Source organism: Euprymna scolopes, chromosome 12 (genome assembly GCF_053919585.1).
Source record: "Euprymna scolopes isolate OS-2025 chromosome 12, ASM5391958v1, whole genome shotgun sequence".
NCBI classification, from domain to species: Eukaryota; Metazoa; Mollusca; class Cephalopoda; order Sepiida; family Sepiolidae; genus Euprymna; species Euprymna scolopes.
The window spans coordinates 108,359,653-108,374,795 of NC_136493.1; the positions used below are offsets into that span (position 1 = coordinate 108,359,653).

The 15,143-nt window shown below is 30.3% G+C and overlaps 1 protein-coding gene across 1 annotated transcript in view; it reads right to left on the reverse strand.

Moving 5' to 3' along the window:
- LOC145291449 (calcitonin gene-related peptide type 1 receptor-like) overlaps positions 1–15,143 on the reverse strand; it is a 299,341-nt gene that overhangs the window by 81,255 nt on the left and 202,943 nt on the right. The window contains exons 6-7 of the mRNA XM_080137306.1: positions 12,879–13,005; positions 7,341–7,494 (exon numbers count right to left, since the gene is read on the reverse strand). Of these exons, the coding sequence (XP_079993432.1) occupies positions 7,341–7,494; positions 12,879–13,005 (281 nt within the window). The remainder of the gene's footprint in view (positions 1–7,340; positions 7,495–12,878; positions 13,006–15,143) is intronic.

Genomic DNA, 15,143 nt, shown 5'->3' on the forward strand with positions numbered 1-15,143 from the left:
TAATATTTCGTGTAGGTATTTTCTATGTCAAACCCCAGCTATCATCACCATTGCCTCACCGGGGTTCCAAAATCGACCTGCCATAATCTACATGTGTTAATTTGAAATCTGTCATAAGAAGGAACATTTCCTAATATCAAGACGCCAAGTGTTTTCTGTCGACATATGTCAATGGCATCTGAATAAATGAATTAAGCGTTATGTAGCGCGGATGCGTTATTCTTTAATAAATTATTTCCTCTAAAAATCTAGAGAAATTGAGAGAGAAAACTAATGTTCCAGAGTTTGAATGACAAGCGAGTTCCCCACATAAAATTAAAAAAAATGAAAGATTATAAGGTACACACATGATAGGTCATGGATATGACCTTAAACTATATCCGATGGTAAGGCTCCAGCTTGCGGGATTTGCGTGATGGGGAACCATCCTTTCATTGCCATTGCTCTCAGGTTTACTCTGACCCGGAATGGCAGTACCTGTTAGGTTCCCAACTATGGGTTAAGAAGAAACCGACTTGCAAAAAATTATATTATATTAAAAAGTTGTTCTTAAAAATCACTGGATTCGGCATTAAATAATCTAAAAAGGGTTGATATGCCGTAAAACAAAAACAACCAATTAACCAACAAACATGATATGGCTTAACTTATTAAATAAGAAGCAAATAATTAGTATCACCTTAAACTTCTATGCTATAAAAGTACCGATTAATAGTACAATTCCTGATAGTAACAGTATATCTACAACTGGTAAACTAGGTGGTAGATGAAAACAAGCGAGTTTGGTTTGGTTTCGTTTGGTTAGGTCCATATGCTTTAAGGCATATACATCCTTTTTAAGCTCAAGCCGATTATTTGAGACAAAAGTTTTTTTTGCCTCTGGTTGTTTAAATCTTGAAATGTATATTCATTATGATTGAATTGTTTGTTTTGGAGAGAAGAAATCATTTTTATGAGTTCTCTTCTAAGAACATGATTAAGTTTTGCAAAATAGAAACATTAAATTCAATGTTTGGTGCATTTAAGGTCAAGAGGTCATTATCGTTAGACAGGGAAAAATAACTAGTAGCAACAAGTAAATTAACAAAGTAGTAGAGGAAAAATAACTACAAGGAATAAAATAGTTAGTAAGTAGAAAATAAATAGTAAGTGATAATAGATAACATTAAATAATGGAAGAAATGAGCTAGTACTAATAAAATAACCAGTAGATAAAAAATAGGTAGTTTTAATAAAATTGCTAACTCGATAAAAAATAGCTAACAGCGAAAAATAAATTGTATATGAACAATCGATAGTAGCTATATAATCGCTAGTAGATGAAACATATCTAGTAGCAGTAAATTATCTACTAGCACTATAATAGCAAGTAGATGACACAGAGATATGTTAAAACAACTAGTAGCACAATAATGAATTTTAGATAAACATCGCTAGTATATGAAAGATCGTTAGTAGAAATAAAATAGCTAGTAGATGGAGAATACCTAATCGAAGGTACGTTCCATTGCTAAAATTTCATATTGTTTCGATACTTATATAATTTATAGTGTCTCTAATAGATGAGGCCTGTGATCAGGTATGGCTTTGATGAAAGTGTGTCTGCTGAACAAAATGGATTCGACTTGAAACACTCATGTTTTCAAGTCTGTGCTGTTAACCAATTAGCTACTGTCAACCCCAATAAACGCACTTTTATAAGTTAGTTCTTTCTTTAAAAGTTGGCAAATAAATTAGCATACATCTTGCATACAATTCTTCAGCAATAAAAACATCCTTTATATTCACTGTAACAGATCTTATCCGCGCCGTTCTGATGAAGACGATAACAATAAATAAAATTTTATTACATTTACAGCATTATCAATTTTAATGGTTAAACGAGTCAGCCATTTCTTAAGAACTATTTTATTCGCTATGTTGAATACAATTTGCATAATTAATGAACGTTAGATAAAATAATAAAATCTTTAATCCTATTATCAGATGGTCCGTTATAAGAACACACGTTTTATAATTTATTTTTTCCAGATTTAACACTCGTAAAATGACAATAAAAGCAGAATGCGCATTCCAGTCACGCATTCGCGATACGAATGTTATCTATAACATTAAGTTGATAAAATCATATACGGACTCGAAGACAGATCCATTAATAGAGATGTGTACACATATATAAAATGCTATTTGATATTTAAGAGTTAGTCGATGAGATGATGTCTTTAAATTAAGTGTGGCAGACCAACTTACTGATTATCTGACAGCGTCCTTATTTGGTCGTATTCAACGGAAAAGTAGATTACTTTGTTGAATGGAATATGACGGCATTGGTGGTGGTGGTGATGATGATGATGATGATGATGATGATGAGGATGATGATGATGATGATGACGACGACGACGACGACGACGATGATGATATATCGTTATCTATGAATACCACGGGGATCACTAGTTTGTAGTTGATTGAGTTTAGTGAATCAAAGGAAATCTAGCCACGTTCATGGGAGCTAGGCAGTATTAACCACAACTGGAGCAATAATGCTCAGTACCATGCGTTGGGGTGCTTGCTGCTCTCGACTTACAGAGTGTGCACTTCCTCCTCTACTCATCCAAACTGGTGGTTCTATTTTCATGAAGCCTCTACTGAGTGAACCACGCCTCGTGTTTTTTCTTGGATTTACTATATATTCATAGGCATAGAGAGACACCTTTATATTTTCTTTGAAACGTTTCTTCTGGCCGCCTATATACCTTATTCCACTCAAAACTTCACCATACAAAAGCTGCTTTGGACAGCGCTCATCTCACGTACGCGAAACATGCCCAGCAAAGCGAACCATCGAACTTTGAAGTAATATGAAGAGAGATAGTAGATTATATTACAATTCCTATGTGATGGCGGTTCTAGTTTGATTATTGTTGTTTTTTTCGTTTTTTCTTATTTTAGTTTTAGCAATTTCTACATTATTTATTTTTATTTTATTATACCTTTTTGCCTCATTTCTTTTCTATAAGAATTTTAATCCTCGATCCCCAAAATCAACAGAGATTCGATTATTCCTATCACAAACTGGTCCCTTTTGATGCGAGGTAATGCTGGTTTTGTGCAGTTCTAGAAGGTCAACCCTCCCAAACTTCGCCTTTTCTTTTTGAGAAGGGGTTAGTTTATTGCTAATCGTTTGAGATATCCTTACGGGGAAATACCGACGTGACTGGCCAGGCACAGTTTGCAGGTCAGAGTGCCACTTCTAGGGGGGAGCGAACTTCTTCAATTCCACTTTCTGAACTCGGTGTCACAGTTCATGCAGTGGGAGAAAACTAAATAACCTTCTCCACGCTTATTTTCTTCGTTTTTTTTGTTAGAGTTTTTGCTTTTAATTTTTTCTCTTAATGTCTACAATTATTTCCTTCGTTGTTCATTTTTTTCTTGATTTCTTACGCTTCCTTTTTGCCACACGTTGTTTTTTGCCTATTTCTACTCTTTTTCCTTCTTTATCATATATTCGTTTCATATATATATATATATATATATATATATATATATATATATATATATATATATACTTGTTTATTGTTATATAAACATGCTCACATCCCGCTGCTACAAATAGCCACTTGTTTCAATCAAACAACAGATATCATCAGGCAGCGACTTGACTATTCAAAAGTTCAATGAATAAAGATTAAATAGATTATTCATTGAACTTTTGAATAGTCAAGTCGCTGCCAGATGATATCTGTTGTTTGATTGAAACAAGTGGCTATCTGTAGCAGCGGGATGTGAGCATGTTTATATAACAATAAACAAGTATTATCAGCTCTTTTTATTGAGCACTATCTAACAACCTCGTTGAATTCATTAGTCCATTACTTTTGAATATAAAAAAACCCGAGTATATATATATATATATATATATATATATATATATATATATATATATATATATATATATATATATATATACTTTCTTTATATCTTTTTTCTGTCTTTTTTCTTTATTTCATCATGTTGTAATTGTTCCTTCTCATTCTTTTTTCTTCTTTGTTTATAACAATATAATATTTTTCTTCTTTGTTAATAACAAATCTAGAAAGAATATTTCTAGATTTGTTATTACTCATTTCTTCATTTTGCTTTTTTAAATCTTATATTTCATCATCTTCATCCTTTATCTTGAATATTATTTTATTCATCTTTATGTCCTTATTTATTTATTCGACTTCTTTTTCTTTTTTTTTCATCATTAATTCTTTTTCTTTTACCCTTACTTTTTCTCGCTTTTATTTTTTTATGTATTTACTTTCGACTGTTGCTTTTATTTTCATTTCATTACTTTTCTTACTCATCTGTCATTTTCTTTTGTCTTTCATTTCCCCTTTACCTCATTTCTGTCTTAACATTCTTACTTTGTAATACTTTCTTCATTACTTCTATTTCATTTTTATTTCTTCCTCTTTCTTATTTCCACACGCCATCTTGTTATTTTTTTACTCATTTATTTTATTGTCTCTTATGTTTTCTATAATCTTCCGTTACTTATTCTTAATTTATCATCTTTATTTCATTTTTTAAATTTATCGTCCACAATTTTCATTTCACTTCCTATTTTTTCTTACTTTTTCCCTCGCTTCTTTAGTCTTCATCTTTGTACATAATAAGTTTCGCTATGTTCTTTCTAGAAATTGCCCTTGGAAGACTTCCAAAAGTTAAAACGCAAGAAACGGTAGAAAAGGAACGATGCCGGATCAGTCTTTGATGTGTCCACAATAGCAACGTTTATTGGTTTTTTTTATCATTTTCACCTCCACTTCTGGCAATGACTAGAGGAGCTGTCTTGGCAAAGCATCAGAGGAAATCATTCTACACTAGTTCAGTTTCCTCCCGTTAGTCAATTGTCAACAATCCTTTGAATGATCTCGAGCTGTCGTCGTTCTGCATTTACGTTTTGTTATTTTTTATGTTTCTCTATAGAAAACTTTTAATCTATAAACTTCTATTTCGGTAGTTCTGTTTTTAAGTCCACAATATATTTTTATAGACTTCTTTTATTCTCATGCATAAAAAAGGTATAAAGACCGACTGTTATGATATCAATTGTGCAGTCATTAAAATACTTAAAAAAAAAACTTGAAACTTTTCCGGATAATAATTGAAGAGCATAGTGTACTATATAAGTTCGTGCCCTGAACTCATAATTGTAAGTTCTATTCTTACTTTTTATTTCTAATTAAAAAAATATGCTATTAATACAGACAAAAATAAACATTGCTTTTACTATGCCTTTGTTGTTAATCAAGTAATAAGGCAATCTCGTAATATTAATGTGGTGCATGATTATATAAAAGTAATACGGTCATATTGATTAAGAATGATTGTGTTTTAGTTTGCGTCTCTATTGAATTCCTATACGAAATAAAGAGGCACCATTCATATATGATATTATCCTAAATGTAAGTTCATCTACGTTTGATCCTCTAATAATTTTTTCGTACTTACTTTAATACATTTTATTTGTGGATTGCGTTATGTTTTCAATTATAATGTCGTAATCGTTATAATTGTAGCGTAATTACTAAGGAAACAAGTTTCCGCCTTTCTCGTTGTTATTTACATATAGCTCTGGACCTCTCTAACCTCAAGTTGTATAAAACACTCTCTGATATTTGCTAAGTATTAAGAGAGTATATAACTGCCTTTATTGCTAGCTACATTGTACAGCGAGCCCAGATACTTCATTAACACGTATCAAAATGTGATAACAACAAAAAATAAAGTCGTTTATTTCGATATAACTGGTGACCACAAATCGATGGGAAACTGTTTTTACTAAAGCTTATGAAAATCTATTAAAATCCATTATTTCTTAATAACTTTTGGTTTTACCAGAATGATAAACATCTGAAGTTTATTATGCTAAAGGCAGAAAATATATTACTTTTCTATAATCTTTGATGGAATTTAAAGATTCAAATTTGTCCAAAACATGCGTTTGACCCATTTGTCGCCGAATAAAAACAAAACATAAATATATTTTTAAAAGTTTTCAAATCAATTAAATTAACTTTTTTATGTCTAAATAACATTTACTATAATTGGCTAAGACAATATGCAAACATATAAGAATATAATTACCTTATATTTAAATAAATCCAAATGATTCAATTATTTAGCACGCTCTCGTACATTTTAGGAACAATGTACTTACCGCCGCTATCTTAGATTTTAAGTATGGGAACTCAGTCGCCTCTTAATATTTATGTAACAATTTTCATGAATTTTAATGTTACTAGAAAGACAAATGCATGTTTTGTAAATAATTGAATTCAGTTATAAATACAAACGCCATTCCTGATGAGATATATTAATTTTTGATTTATAATTATATTCCTTCATAGTAATTAATCACTCAAGCTTTAAATTGATTTTCATAATTGTTGAAAGTAATGAAAAACTGTTTTCTTCTATATTTCTATCAATCATAAATTTCTGGCACGATATTTCTCAGTTTTAAATATCACGTTTAGTCAGTTTTTAATTTCATGATTAAAATCTTTTTTCCTTTCATTTTCTAATTAATAATAATCAATGAGCCACACTGTTTTTCCATAAACTAGACTATACTCTCTTTTACCCAATACTTTATGCATAAATCTGGTTGATAAAGACTGACATTATAATATTTTGGCTCTTAAAAGAGCGGTTTCTGGTAAGCCTTTGGGAGGGGTGCAACTTGTTTGGATGTCAAAACCGTATACTATGTAAATTTATGTCTTAACAGATATAATTACTTTTCAACAAAGGGAGATAATAACTTTTGCAAACCGTTAGCAAAAAAATACACAGATAAAAATAATGTTTATAATTTTAACACCTTGTTTAAATCTTTTTTAAAGCATTTTTGTGTACTTATACATGAAAAGTTTACACATTCTAAAATTAAAATATTCCATTTATTTTAGAAGATTTAAAAGTATATATATTTTAGCATTTTCGTAAATAATATATATATTTTTTTTATTCTCATCTGGAAGATGAGTATAACTGAAAACATATTCAACAAATCTCTCATTTGAAAATGTAAATAGATAAAATAACTTAAACACATTAAAATTTCGGATTTCGATCTTCGAAATAATCGTTTTGTTTATGTGATAAGACAAACGTGATATGAGTTTTCTACCTTTGTTTATTTTACGTTTTTTATTGACTTATTCACTTTTTTTGAAACAATGTACCGCCATCTTAAATAACTAAACGTACTCATAAAAAAGTGTTAATCCATAAAACAGTCTTAAGCAAATTTAATATAGTTAATAAAAGTTAACTATTCATCTTACCCCACCCAATGCCGCAGCAAAGGTAAATCAGTTTCTTGCCCGTGTGGAAAGGCCAGACGAGTACTGTATGAAGATAGAAGCCTTCGCAAAGCATCCATGCAAAGTTGCAAGCAACAGCATATTCTTGGAAGATTTGTAGAACTCGGCACCAAATCTAGAAATTAGAAGTAGAAGGAAGCCATCAAGTATGGAATATTTAAGTATCTTAATAAAAAGAAATAAAAAAAGGGAATTAATAATTTAATAAACATGATATTACATTGTTTGGTGTTCTAGAATTTGCAAATTCAACTTAAGGGGTAATGTTTTCTATAATGCGAACGAATTGCCCATAATAATATTAATAATAATAATAATAATAATAATAATAATAATAATGATAATAATAACAATAACAATAATAATAATAATATTAATAATAATAATAATAATAATAATAATAATAACAATAATAATAATAATAATATTAATAATAATAATAATAATAATAATAATAATAATAATAATAATAAAACCCTTGAATGCGGAGAATAACACACATGAACCACATGCGTCAGAGGCATAACATGAGGAAGCGTTACAGGGAATGAAGAACACTGAAGCGGCATATCAAAAAGTTCTATATTCCCATCACGCAGCACCTCCCATTGTCCCATCAGCACCCCCCCCAATAAAAAGATGTGATACCAAGTAGCCGAGAAGGGTCAAGTAGGATGGAAAGACCGAGGAGAGAGCGCTTACCAGACCACCCCTGGACAAGCGCGAAGAGAACTGGGACCTTGAAGAGACTTAGTGCCACTCAAATCCTAGTATAAACCAATGGCTGCTGCCAGCGAGATATCAATGGTGAGAGGCTGTTGCGAGAACGCAAATTTATTTGCAAACGCTATCGAAGGAGGTGAAGAGTGCTGGACGTATGGGGAGACTTGTTGTCATTCAGCTTCCAGGGAACATCACAGATTTTCAATCAGATCTTTGATGATATATATATATATATATATATATATATATATATATATATATATGGTTATATGCAATTTAATTACATATAAATATAGAACATACAACTTTCATTTAGCTCATTATTGCGATACAAAAGCTATAAATAGTTTTCTTAAATATAATATATTTAACTATATTAAACGTAACAGACACACAAGTATTCTTTAAATGCTCATTCTTTTGTAGGAAACACATTACGTACTATTGTTTCTAAATAAATCGCGATACATCCAGGCAGTCGAACATGATGAACGCGCGGATAAAAGGTTTAGGCTCATTACCGCTAGGCCCCGATTTCGAATCTCTCTAGATTCAGCCACTAATGAGTCGTAGACGACGAAACACGTGTCAGTGGATACTTGTATTATATATATTTTAAAATTTTGGGGGGTACAAAATTTAATCATGCCTAATTTTTCCACCAATTATCAAGACCCAAATGTCACTCAAGGATAGGAGTTAAATAGTGTACAGTGATCAATTAGAAAATATAATGTTTAGTAATGGAAATTCGGTAAATTTGTTAACCGAAGTGGAACGGCTCATCAAGCACTGGTTTACGTTTTACCTCAAGACAACTATGTTGTAGTCAGCTGGAAAGCAATCAAACGGAAGACAGGTCCAGAGGCGGGCAGTTTTAAGAAAGAAACTTCGTTGGTGGAACTGACGTTATGGTTTAGGCACAGATAAAAAGTGCAGGGAATTATTGACAGTGTTTTCAGCTAGATGAGTGTTTCTCGTGAACGTTTGGAAATGGGGGGGCGATTAATTAAGGCTCAGACGAGGACTTGCCATGAAAATAATGATACAGCAGAGACAGTCTCGCATCATCTCTTCTATTAGATAAGAGGGAAGAGAAAAGGGCACACACACACACACACACACACACATATATATATATATATATATATATATATATATATATATATATATATATATATATAATATCTCTACGAGGGTCGTTCCAAAAGTAAAACCTCTATTTTTTTTAATTCATGAAGTTGAATATAATAAAAAAAAACGGCGTGTTGTGCCCCAGATTTTTTTTTCCAAAATTTAACATTACTTTTAATGCATTGTGCCCATCAACGAATGATGTCTCTGCATCGCTATCCGGACCGCGCTTGTCATATACTTTTCAGCTAAAATATGTTAATAGCTACGAAGACACTGGAGTGGAACTAAACAAATAAGATACATATTATACTTTAGAATATATTTTTCTACATACTCAACAACTTAATGCACTGTGGCTAGAAATTTAATGAGTCATCTCTGATTCTGACGTACGTCTATTAAACGTATTGCTTACTTAGAATCTCATACGTAAGTATCTGCAACAAAGAGTTTAAAATTTCTAATCAGAAATGCATAAGTTCAGTCATCCTAATAATGCAATCAGTAATCTACTTAATCAGAGTAAAATATAGGAGGCTCTACATTTAGAGCACCGTTCCTATAAATAGTCTTCTTTTCCACACTCACCCCCCACACACTTTGTTTATATTTACATATATATATATATATATATATATATATATATATATATATATATATATATATATATATATTCTCCAGAATAGTTCTTATTTAACAATCAGTTGTTATGGAAACGTGAGATTGTAAGGTTTACACAATATTACTGGCATTAATATTCTATAAGTTATCCCATCTAAACTAGAATTTCTCGATATGCAAGATAGAGCAAATAAATTAAATTGTAATTCAATGAATTAAAAAAAAAACTCTCATTCAAATGAAATGAAGTGGTTGAGTTTCATATCAAAGAATTTTTATTATTCTAAGCAAGACAAAGAATGCTTTAGAAAATATATATATATATATATATATATATATATATATATATATATATATATTTACGATCCTGGCTTGAGGTAGTTCCTTGTCTAGCTTCACTGATAAGCTGTGAAACAGCGGAACAGTACATGCCTCTCTCTCTCTATATATATATATATACATGTATATATACATATATATATATATATATATATATATATATATATATATATATAACTTAAAATAACAGATAAAACCGTTTTAGAACACGTGAAGTTGAAAAGTCTTTTATACTTATAAAACGTAGTTAGAAAGCATGATCAAATTTATTTATTTTTCTTTTTTTAAAGTTATAATATTTCTTATCAATTTCAGACCAAATTAGCTGCATGTTAAAAGGGCGATCTTTTTCTTTTGTTTGTTGTTTTTGCTTGCAAGTAAAATCCTTGTGTTTTATGTCAAACGTGCTGTCGTTTTGCTGCTGCTGTTGTTGTTGTTGTTGTTATCGTAAATGGCAGGAGGCGTGTTTGAAGTTAGAAAAATTGGTATTAAAACTCTTGCAGTGCGGTACGTTTTATATTGCAGTCTGCTATTTTGACCCGTAATTGAAGCTGTTTTTTTTTTAAGTAGAGAATATAATGAATCAGTTTCTGTATCTATATAACATATTTATATAATAATATGTTACTTGGTCGATTCACGGAAATTCCACGATGAACAATGATCTTCATAATTTATTGTTAATAATAAATTAAAATTAGAATTCTCAGAACCAATACTATAATAGTAAATGAACTTTTTTCTTATCTAGCATTAATAATTGTCATTGTCAGCTATATATATATATATATATATATATATATATATATATATATATATATATATACATATAAATACTTACATACATACATGAATACATATATATATATATATATATATGTATATATATATATATATATAATGTGAGTGTATTTAAGCAGCATGGAGGTGCTAAAGATGTTTTTGGAAATGTCAATAAGGACGCCGAGGAAAGGTATTTTGTTATAAACATTCAATTCAACAGTGAATTTGAGTACGGAGTTGGCTTGGAGAAAGTCCTTGAGTGTAGAATTTTGTTGGTTGTTATTTGAAGAAAGCTTTCGTCTACATAAGTACGTAAATAAAGGGTTTATTGGTGTTGCTTAGTATCAGGGTTTTAATGTGACTGATGTAGAAATCACTGAAGATTTTTCCGATGCTAGAACCTATGGATACGCCATGTATTTAGGTGTACATGTTACCTATGTGGTCGTAGAAGGGTACTCCGGTGCTGCAGATTAGAAGTAATTATTTTTAGTATTTTTCGTTAATTTTAGAGAAAGGGAGAATTGGGTATGGGCGGTTATGGTATGTGAGATGAGAATTATATAACTATTATTTTTTGACGGGGGCTTTTGTAATAGAAACTTTCAACATCACACACGCATTCCTGCCATTGAACTAAGAACAGGCAGCTCTCCTCACTTTTCCTTACAACTCAAATGCCCCCACCGCTATCAGCAGTCACAACCAATTCCGCTGGCACTCCAACTACTATATAAATAAATCTTTCCATAATTCCTTATCGAGACTAACACATATTCTTGATGATGTGACAATTTTACGGAAAGTTCGAACCGCGGATGCTTCGAGACAAAAAATGCTTTGACGATCCATGACGGTCTGATGTACATGCAAAAAAGATAACACGAATTTGTTTAAAATTAAAAATAAAACAAAACACAGACGCTTCTGTCGTTTTTAATAATGTTGTTTTTAATAATAATTAATAATGTCTTTCTGAATATATATATATATATATATATGTATATATATGCATATATATATATATATATATATATATATATATATATATATATATATATGGTAAGTTATAAAATATATATGGCGATTAAGCTACACTGAATATCCCGCGTTTCATCCACACTAGGACTCTTCAGGCTTATGCGCATAAGCCTGAAGAATCCTAGAGTGGATGAAACGTGGAATATTCAGTGTAGCTTAATCACCATATATATTTTATAACTTACTAACTAGCTCAACCTACGTATTGAGCACTTTTAAAGTAAATACTAAAGTTTACGCATAAATATATACTTTCGTATATTAATTTTATGTGAGTAAATGAAGTAGCTATATATATATATATATATACATATATATACATATATATACATATATATATATATGACGAAAATTTATCTTATTAACGTATTTATTTACAGGTGTAGCAAGTAATCTGTTTTATTCATAAAGTATCTATTTAATTTATTATTTGTTAAATATTTTTAATGAATTAAACGAATATCACAGTGTAATGTATCTTTCGTTTTAATTCTGCTTTCCTAATTTACTTCGAAACATTATTAAGTTTACGAACAGTTTATTAAAAAAAAGTCGGCATATTTTTACTGAACGGCAGCAGATTGTTTGCGAATAATGACAATTGATCATCAAATGGTTTTAGTTTTTTTATGTGACTGACTAACGAACATAAAATGCATTTGCGTATTATTATAGTATGTTTTAGAAAACATGACTTTCGTATTATTATAATAGATTATAAAAATACATTTTTTACAAGTACATAAATGTTACAGCCCAGTCAATAAACAACTCAGTTAATCAGAAAAATGATTAAAATGTAAATATATAATTGTTAATCAAATTTAAACAAAAACACTGTTTGGAAAGTCTTACCGGATTTTCAAAAAGAATAGTGGGCTCCGTTGTAACACTTGCCAAGTAAATGATCTTTGTTAAGCCTGTCAGGATGTATGATGCGAACAGGTTCTTGTGCAATGTTATTCGATCACAGCGTAACTGTCTTTAAATAATAATACAAATAATAATGATAATAATAATAATAAAATGATAATGATTAAAATAATAATAGCAACAAAACAATAACTATAGTACTTGTCTGTATTTTTTAGATGAGGTGTTTTCATTTATTGAGATTTTTGGACTGACTTCCTCACCTTGGTTGTTATAATCACAACGTTTCGGCCCTCCGGCCTTCATCAGGTGTTTTGTATCGAACTGGGGAACCGTTTGTTAGGAGTCTTTAACCCAACCCTTTATTATTATTAAGGGGATACCGTGTTCGGACTCCAGCTAGGCTCTGGGATACAGTTTCTGATTCTCATTTTTAAATGTTACTTTTCACTGCCTTAGTTCAGGATTGAACTCAGCACCTTTGGGTAACTGTAAACTTTGATACAACGTCTAGGACCATTCGGCCATATGCCACTAGGACATATAAAAGAATAAATAAACTCTTTCAGATTGTCGATTTCGGCATTTCAGCAGGACAGAGGGTGAATATCAAGGAGACAGTGAATCGAAGGAAATGCACGAAACTTTCAAAAGAGCCAAAATATATACATAAATTTAAGAAATTCAGGATAACACCAATAATAGTAGGAACAAAACATAACAAAAACAAAAAAAACAATAATTATACTAACAATAATAATAATAAAACATAGATACAAATATTAACAATAATAATAACAATAATAACACACAACTATAGTAAAAATGACAATCCCAATAATACTCATAATAATAATAATAATGATGCCAATATTAATAACAATTTTAATCACACCGACTATAAAAATACTAATTAGACGAATAAAACATATTGCAAAAATAATAACAATGACAATAATAACAAAGGTATATCTAATAAGATTAATTACACTAATAATATCGGTAACAATTAAACCGATAAAAAAACAATAAAACAAAAAACAGAGAGACATTAGAAAAAAAAGAAGGAAAAAATTGGGAAGTGAAACAACTGTACAAAAGATTCGTAGGAATGACAAAGGATGAGAATAACCTAAACATTTGGGCATGGGTGCGACAAAACACAAGAAAACAGCAAATGCAGACTCTGTGGACAAAGCGACGAACAATATATCATATATTAAGCGAATGTAGCAAATTAGCCCAAGCTCCTTTTGAGCCAATAATAATAATAATAATAATAATAATAATAATAATAATAATAATAATATACTGATCTAAGCAAGGGGTTACATTGTATAGTGGTTTATATGAACGAAATAAACTATTTAAGATTGCAGATTTCGGCATTTTAGCAGAACAGTGAGTGAATATCAAGGAGACAGTGAATCGGAGGAAATGTACGGAACTTTTAAAAGAGCCAATATATATATATATATATATATATATATATATATATATATATATATATATATATATATATATATATATATATATATATAAATTTAAGAAATTCAGGATAACACTAATAATAGTAGCGGCACTTATAACAATCCCGAAAAGCCTCCACAAAAGTATGCGATAGATTAGAATAAGGCAGATGGGTGACACGACACCAACTGATAACGATAATGGAAACGGTTGAAACCTTGAGTGCAAAGACACGAGTTACAAATTCTAACCGAACATACAGAAATTGGAGTAGAAGTTAACCGAAAAGACAGAGGAACGCCATGTGGAATAATAATAATAATAATAATAATAATGATAATAATAACAATAACAATAACAACAACAACAACAATGATGATGATGATGATGATGATGATGACGATAATAATAATAATAATAATAATAATAATAATAATAATAATAACAACAACTGAAACAATATAATAGTAAATTACCCTCTCCTACAAAATGTAGGGTCGGTATGAACTGGCATCACACCAAATATTCCTGAAGGGCCAAGGAGGATGTAAAGATCAAGGTGAAAAAAATCTAATCAGACTTTCACTGACTGATGGCGACGGGCCTTGAGCCTTTGACTGACTTATTGCAATCTAAATTCTGATGTAGCTTAATAGTCATTCCCAGCAAGAAATGAATAGTAAAAGGATGTTACAATAATGCAAATTCATCGGTAAATGTTATCGAAATAGGTGTAAAGAAATTTGGGAAGACTTATAAACTCACGGAATACCACAG